Source organism: Zingiber officinale, chromosome 5A (genome assembly GCF_018446385.1).
Source record: "Zingiber officinale cultivar Zhangliang chromosome 5A, Zo_v1.1, whole genome shotgun sequence".
Classification (NCBI taxonomy): Eukaryota; Viridiplantae; Streptophyta; class Magnoliopsida; order Zingiberales; family Zingiberaceae; genus Zingiber; species Zingiber officinale.
Window position 1 is genome coordinate 86622646 of NC_055994.1, and position 8124 is coordinate 86630769.

At 39.9% G+C, this 8124-nt stretch overlaps 1 protein-coding gene across 1 annotated transcript; it reads left to right on the forward strand.

Annotated features, from left to right (window-relative positions):
* Positions 1-1531: 1531 nt before the first annotated feature.
* On the forward strand, positions 1532-2382 carry LOC121982978 (UPF0047 protein YjbQ-like). The gene is made up of 4 exons (XM_042535976.1): positions 1532-1642; positions 1874-1934; positions 2034-2128; positions 2231-2382. The coding sequence occupies exons 1-4, from the start codon at positions 1568-1570 to the stop codon at positions 2270-2272; spliced, it is 273 nt and encodes a 90-aa protein (XP_042391910.1). The 5' UTR covers positions 1532-1567; the 3' UTR covers positions 2273-2382.
* Positions 2383-8124: the final 5742 nt, after the last annotated feature.

Genomic DNA, 8124 nt, shown 5'->3' on the forward strand with positions numbered 1-8124 from the left:
AGAGGTTGGGAACAACTTTACTTTTGATTATTCTTTCCTGCAACTCCAGACAATTAGCTTCAATTATGTGGTGGTCCAGACAATTCAGTGATCTTAATATTTGGTAATATTTGGTCTTTGATGCTCACGACAGAGTTCCAACGCTGCATGATTACCTTGTTCAAGCAGATTGCTCGCTGCCTCAGTAGCTCGCATTTTCAGGTTTGTTTCATCATTGATATTCCTTCTTTCTAGTGTTCTATATTAAAAGGAAATACTAACTGTCGATGAGATTGTTATCCTCTTGCTTGAACATGAACCAAAGTATATAAATTTGACCTTTTGATCTGAAAGTATAAAAAAAAGTTAATTGGATACTAGTTTTTTATTTTTTTTTGCAGTTGCATTTGTTGTATTTTCATATGTTTCTCAGTGAACTTCTAAACAATTCTTTTTTCATTAATTTATTAAGGCTTATTATAAGTTTCAGTTTGATGGTGCAAATTGTTTTCTTTTGTAATCCATCTGTTTCTTCTTTGGTTTAGGAAAGTTGAAGTGAATCCCTTGATTTGGAGGAGCTGTCAGGATTAGTACTATGGATTGGCTTGGGCAATCTCAATATTTGCGTCAAACTGTCTTCTAGCCTTCCCTATCATCTGCAGTATCTGAGGTATACTATGCACATTTACCGTGAATTTTCCTTATTGAGCTTGGGCTAGTGACGGTTACGAATGTATTTTATTTCAAGAACCGTATAAGCAAGTGTTCGTGCATCTAGTTTTATAACAATGCACTTCGTATCTTTGATCTAAAAAGCTTCTGAAACAAGTCATCTTCTCCAAGCATGCCCTGCTCAACATGCTAGTCACCTACTGGAGTCATTTCCTCGATGGCACGGATGAATACCTGAAATCCATCCTCTACTCCACCATTCTTTGCCACTCCTCAAGCCGAAACAACTGCAAAGGTAGAGTCAACATCAAGTATTACATTGTGCCTGGCTACAAGAAGACCGGGGCCGCAAAATCCAATAAAGACAGGTCAAATATCAAGTAGCATTTTGTAACTTATTCCTCTTAGGTTATATGCTTGGTTAATATATATGCTTAGAACTTGTAAAGACAGGTCAAACATTAATATGCTTGGTTAATATATCCATCTACAGCACTCCCGCTTTTTCCTCTAAATATGATTTTCATTTAGCACAGAACTAATGCCAATTTTTTTATTTTGATGCAGTGTTTAAAGAGCTTGAGTAGAAGTTGGCCCTAAAGAAAACTTGTCAGTTACGATATAAACACACTTACGGTATGAATTACATGTATATATAACATTGACATATTATTTAGTACGAGATTTACATGTATGAAAGTTTTCATACAAAATTTCTTGATTGCCTACAACCCCAGGTGTGCTGATGACAAGTTGAAGAAGATGGCTCTAAGAGTGATAGCTGAAAGCCTTTCAGAAGAAGAGATTGCTGGACTTAAAGAAGCAATTCCATGCGATCCCCCGTTTGAGATCCCAGAAGGGCCCTCGTACACTTGTCGTGGCCGCCGCCGGCATTTCTAGTGCTATCTCTGAGGCCATGGCCGCCAAGTGGGCACAGAAGACCGTCGTCGTCCCTGCTCAGAGGCGCGGATGCCATCTCATCACCCCCAAGGTTCAATCGCCCCCAAATCTGTCTCTTTTTCTTCCGATCATTTCTTGATTTTATCTCCCTTATTAATCAGTAAAAAGCAATTTTTTTCCTGTTGTGTTTGGAAAATGATCCACTGGTCAATCGATAGATGCGTTTGGTTGTACTTGATCTCTTATATTTCTTACTGATGGACGCTCGATGTATAGGAAAATGTGATGAAACATAACTCGTATGCTTCTGGTGTTGTGCCAGATTGTTGAAGAGATACAACAAGATTTGTCGGGCTTCAAATGCGGCCTTGCTCATCTTTTCCGTGAGTTTTCGTTGACTGCGATTACAATTTTATTAAAAACAAATTGTCCGTTGCATTTTGCTGCTGTTCTTCTGATCAGAAGGTTAAATACTTGTTCAGTGCAGCATACAAGTGCTTCTCTCACCATAAATGAGAATTATGACTCTGATGTTCAGAGCGACACTGAAACATTTCTGAATCGGATTGTGCCAGAGGTGATATTCATAGATCCCTTTAGTGATTACTGCAAAATATAGAATTGGATTTTTTTTTTTTTGACGATTTACTTATGATTCATCCTTTGCTTATTGTGTTAGGGTCGATCTGCACCGTGGAAGCACACATTGGAAGGTGAGTAAACGTGAAAATTGCAGCCTCCCAATTTCATTAACACCCAATACTGAAATAGCCTTCTTTCATCTCTGGCAATTGCCAGAAAAATCAGTATCAGCTGATAAAGCAGTTACGATTTATTGAACTGCTGTGCTGATCTTGGCATTAAATATTGTAGAAGAGCTTATGATTGCCATTCCCTATGTATAATTCTTCTAAGCAAGCAACCATCCTTCTCGAATAATAGCAGCAAGACTATTAATCATGCTTTATCTTTCTGTTTCAATAAGACAGGAATGGTTCTTCTCTTCTTTAAGGAAAGCACACAATTGATTTCTCTCCATTTTGAGGAAGCATAGAAACTTGTTCTATTATGTAGCACTTCACACTATTAGCTTGTAACTTTTGATCATTTTGTTTCAATGTGATGTATAGGTTGCTCTCTACTGGATATGGATCCTTTAAGATTAAGTCCAGCAATCTTAAAGAAGAGTCAATGATGAGGTTTTGTAAAACTTGTGTGTTTGAAAAATTATTGTCATGAAGTTAAGGATAACTTGTATGATACAAAATTAATTAGTGGATCAATATGTATACATTTTGTTTGTATAATATAAAGTTTTATTTATTTGTTAAATAGTCTTATTATAAAAATGATTGTGGTTGTGGATATTCAATTATATGTAAATTTTGAGTATTTTTTATAATTTTTGCTATTTAATTAAGAAAAACACTATTTTTTATAAATTTAAAAAGACAACGTTTTTAAGTAATAAAAGACAACGCTTAAAAAACAATGTCTTTGAGACCAACCACAACGCTTTTAAAGCGTTGTCTTTGATATGTGCATTTTTACAACAACATCTATAACAACGCTTTTTAAGAACGAAAAGACAACGCTTAAAAAGCGTTGTCTTTGTGACCAACCACAACGCTTTTAAAGCGTTGTCTTTGATATGACTTTCTACAACACCATCTACAACATCACTTTTTAAGTACATACGACAACGCCAAAAAAGCGTTGTTGTTTAGCTTTTTTCTTGTAGTGTTTGAGGGATGTCATAAGACAATTGCCTTATGGTTTTACTATTTATTTGATAAATATATATTCACTATTTGAGTGTATATTATATATTTGAATAGTCTTAAACTCATTTAGTAAATATCCATAATACAATTCATAGCATGAGAGAATTTGTGATTGGATCATAACTTGTGATTATCTCTATATGTGCAATTATGAACGTATTGGAATTTCTTTAATCATCGAATTGGTGCATTCAAACATCATCAATTTTGTAAGACTAGCACGGATTATACTCCTTGGTTTAGCCAAACAACTATTTCTCACTAGTTAGAGACAGTGGGATGTCGAGAATTAAGTGTGGAAGCTAGTTATGGTAACTAGTTCATTGGAGTGACTTGCTGTAAAACTTCATATGGTTCTCTACATATATGGATATGTCTGTAAAGTTCTTACTGAGCTCGAGTGTAAGTTTCCTTCAACTTGACGTATACAAGTCATCTTGGTTATAGAGACTTATACTTTAACATCTTAAGCAAACATCACTTGGAAGTGTGGATCCGAGATGATTAGGTATAAATCGAAGTATCTGAAGATGTTTGGATAGCCCATAGAGGATTTATCACTCCTTGCGAGGAGATGTATACCCTATGACTACTCGTTAGGATTATTACTCAAAGTCTTTGGCTAAAATATCATATGTTAAGAGTATGACACTCTTGTACACATGTACAAGTAATTTAAATTCATAAAATAAGGAAGTATTACTTGTGTAACGACCCGCCTTCTACTGACTGAGCTGTAAGGCCGATCGCTACAGTTATGCTGTGCTAACTGTGCGGAAAACTGATCTAATTTAAATTTTAGTTGCTATCTGATAACTATTCTTGGTTCTACATGTGCTGAAGGGTATAATCTAAAGGATGTCAGGTGTATCCTACATTCCCTATGGACTAGAAGCTGATCTGCTAAGTTTCCTAGTCGAAACTGAACTTCCCAATCGATCCAGACTGAACTGGATCGATTGCTCTCTGTTGGATCGATCCAGGGATCGATCCAGACCGCTACGGTGCTCGGGTGATAATCTGGACCGATCGGCTGATCGATCCAGGCTCACCGATCGATCGATCCAGCGTGCTTCGTGCACGGGACTTTATTTGGATCGATCGGCTGATCGATCCAACATAAGTCAATCGATCCAATGATCGATCAAAAACCTTCGTCATGAGGAATAGCTTGGATCGATCGACCGATCGATCCGAGAGCCTTCTGTGCGAATGTGTCCGGATCAATCGGCTGATCGATCCGGAAGCCTTCTTCAGGCACCCCAATCGATCCATGGATCGATCGACCCCGATCGATCCATGGATCGATCGAGTTCTGATTCCGAACTCTGATTTCAGCACTCTGGCGTACCAAAACCTCACACAACAAATTCTAGAATCAATTGGAATGTATTCTAGCAACTATTAACCAGCATTCTAACATAATTACTAACAAACTAAATAAATCTCCCATGGTTTAAACATTCTAAGGTCTGGAAATGCATGAAAGAAGAAATACTAAGAATCCAACTATTCAAGCTTGCGAAAACCCCTGAGGATCTCTTATTCCAGTTCCTGCCACACACACCATCTTTGCATTGAACTCCAGCTTCCTCTGCTAGTCCATATTCCCTTTACCTTCATCTGCAGTATAAGGGAAAATAGTATCTGTAAGCTTAAAGCTTAGTAAGAAACCATCTACCTCACTAAAACATGCATACGATGCAAATATGTTTTTAAATCATGCTGTTTAAAAGGTTATGCTAAGTATACTGAATAAACTAAACATGACATGGAATATAAGCATACAATCATGACATATCTAAAACTGAACATGATATCAATCACATGGTATCAATGAAGAACTAAGCTGATACTAAAAACTGAACTAAGCTAATACTGAGCTACTGCTAGGACTGTACTGAATTCACGAACTAATTTGTGAAAGGTTGAAAACCATATACATATAGTAAGTGAAAATACTAAACATGCTGTTTGGACCCGGCAACTGTACTTGCTGTGCGCGCATCCCTAACTAGACCCGGGTTTGTAAGTCCCGAATTTAGTAGGGTTAACTACGTTATCTAAACCTAGGGACGACTGTGGGAGTCCAACCCAATGGATATCTGATCCAGTACAGTGCCACTGAAAATAAGATACTGAATATAGCTAACTGTTTTAACCTGCTGTTTCTAGGTTATCTGAACCTAGAGCTAGGTTGTCTGAACCTAGAGGCGACTGTGGGAGCCCACCCATTGGACCGTAGTCCCATATAAGCTAGAATAATCTGATTTACTGATTTAGATGCTTCTAATGCATTCAACTGAACTGTTAAAATGCCTAATTTGCATTTTTACTTAACTAGCTAATTTATCGAACACCTAGTGTGCTTTAACTCCCCTCTCTATTAGGGAGACTACCTTTAGGCACCCAACAGCATCTTAACCTCCAACTGAAGGGGAAAAGACGTGTCCGGCCCATCTAAAGGTACTCACTAAATCCCTAAACCTGCGAGGAGGGTTAAATACACCCTACATGTCGAAAAATCTACATATAACTAAACTAGTGCATAGAAAAATAACGGAAGCTACTTATACTGCAGGTGAGGGGTTTCTTACCTTGTGTGCTAGATTTCTTACAAATCTAATCGCTAGAAATTCCGGTGGAGACGACTTCTCGATGATCTTCTCGCGTCTAAGCGTTCCCCTCGCGAAGGAGAGCGTCCTTGTGCCGGAATTATCGCCGGAAGATGTCCTTGGGGCCCTAGGGAGAGAACCCTAGGTCCTCTTGTGGTTGGCGCCGAGAGAAGGAGAAGAGGAAGAGGTGTTCGGCGTGAGGGTTTGGAGAGGGAGAAGTTGCCGAACCAAATAAAAGAAAATAACTCAAACCAACTTAAGTTTTTAATTTATATTAAGTGGGTAACTAGGCCCAACTCAAATATAAATATAAATGTTTCCCTTCTCTTTCAGCACAGCCCCGCTGGGTTCACCGGTTACTAAGGCTAACTAAAGGTTTAGCGGACCCGAGAGGTCCCGGGTTCAATTCCCGCTTAAGCCTTTTTATTCTTCTAATTATTTTTGTTACTTTCGCTACTCGAAAAATTCCGGAAAAATATCTAAAAATTCCAGAAAAATCATAGAATATTCCTAAAATAGTTTTGAGAATTTTCGGGCGTTACAATCCCCCATACCTTATAAAAAGTTCGTCCTCGAACTTAGAATAATTCTGGGTACTTCTGTCTCATGCTGGCTTCTGTCTCCCAAGTTGCCTCTTCTGCTGTGTGACTGTGCCAAATGACTTTGACTAATGGTACTTCCTTGTTCCGCAATTTCTTAACTGCTTGGTCTATTATCTGAATAGGCCGACTATCATAGCTGAGGTCTTCGCGGATCTGTACCGACTGGGGCTCAATCACCTAGGTGGCATCTGGGGTATGCTTCTTCAGCATAGAGACATGAAATACGTTGTGGACAGCTGACATTTCCTGGGGTAGTTCTAGCTCATATGCTACCTTGCCCACTCTTCTGCTGATAAGGTATAGTCCCACATATCTAGGACTAAGCTTGCCCTTCTTCCCAAAACGCATTACTCCCTTCATGGGAGCTACTCTGAGGAACACTGAATCCCCGACTGAAAACTCTAAGGGTCTGCGCGGTGTATCAGCATAGCTTTTCTGGCGGCTCTGAGCTGTCTCTATCCTCTGATGGATCTGCTGTATAGCTGCTGTGGTATCTGCCACTAGATCTGTCTGAAGTTCTAGCTCTTTCTGTTCACCACTCTCATACCAGCAGATTGGAGATCTACACCTCCGCCCATAGAAAGCCTCGTAAGGTGCCATGCCGATAGTGGCCTGATAGCTGTTGTTGTATGCAAATTCTGCTAAGCTCAGATATTTGCACCAACTTCCCTTGAAGTCTAGGGCACACGCTCGGAGCATATCTTCGAGTACCTGGTTTACTCGCTCCGTCTGACCATCTGTCTGAGGATGGAATGCTGTGCTGAACTTTAACTTAGTGCCTAACGCTGACTGTACACACTCCCAGAAGTGTGATGTGAATCTGCTGTCTCTGTCTGAAATGATGGTTCGTGGAACTCCATGTAGTCCGACGATCTCCTCGAGATACAACTGAGCTAGCTTCTCCATGGAGTAGGATATCTTGATAGCTAAGAAGTGGGCTAATTTAGTCAACCCGTCGACTATTACCCGGATGGCGTCAAAACCATTCGTGGTTCGGGCAGTCCCACTATGAAATCCATAGAGATATCCTCCCACTTCCATTCCGGAATCTATAGGCCGCAGAACTCCTCCTGTCGCCGATGTTCCGCCTTGACCTCCGGTGTGAGGCAGATGCTAACATATCTGGCGATGTCTCGCTCATCCCGCCACCAAAACGCTTTCTTGTGTCTTGATACATTTTGGTGGAACCTGGATGCATCGCATAAGGAGTCCTGTGAGCCTCATCTAAAACTGCTCCGTAGCTCCTCCCGATCCGGAACACAGTCTGTCACCAAAATACAACATCCCCCTATCGAATTCTCTACTTTCTGATTCTCCTAGCCCTTGCTTGATTTTCTCAATTTCGTGGTCCTGCTCGAGCTGACCGAATATCACCAAGCAAGGTAGACTCTAAGGTCATAGTAGAGAGTCCAACGATGAGTTCAAGACCGAAATCTACGATCTCCTTCGTAGGGGTGGTGACATGGTCGTAAGAGATAACAAGGTAGCACCGGATTTTCTGCTAAGTGCGTCGGCTACCTTATTGGCTTTCCCGGATGGTAGAGGATGTCTATATCGTAGTCTTTGACCAGC

Excerpts from the sequence above, each read along its gene's own strand:
- LOC121982978 (XM_042535976.1), top strand. The coding sequence starts at position 1,568 with ATGGCCGCCAAGTGGGCACAGAAGACCGTCGTCGTCCCTGCTCAGAGG. Across the intron at positions 1,643-1,873 it reads GCCATCTCATCACCCCCAAG|ATTGTTGAAGAGATACAACA; the intron begins GTTCAATCGCCC and ends GTGTTGTGCCAG. Across the intron at positions 2,129-2,230 it reads TGAATCGGATTGTGCCAGAG|GGTCGATCTGCACCGTGGAA; the intron begins GTGATATTCATA and ends TTATTGTGTTAG.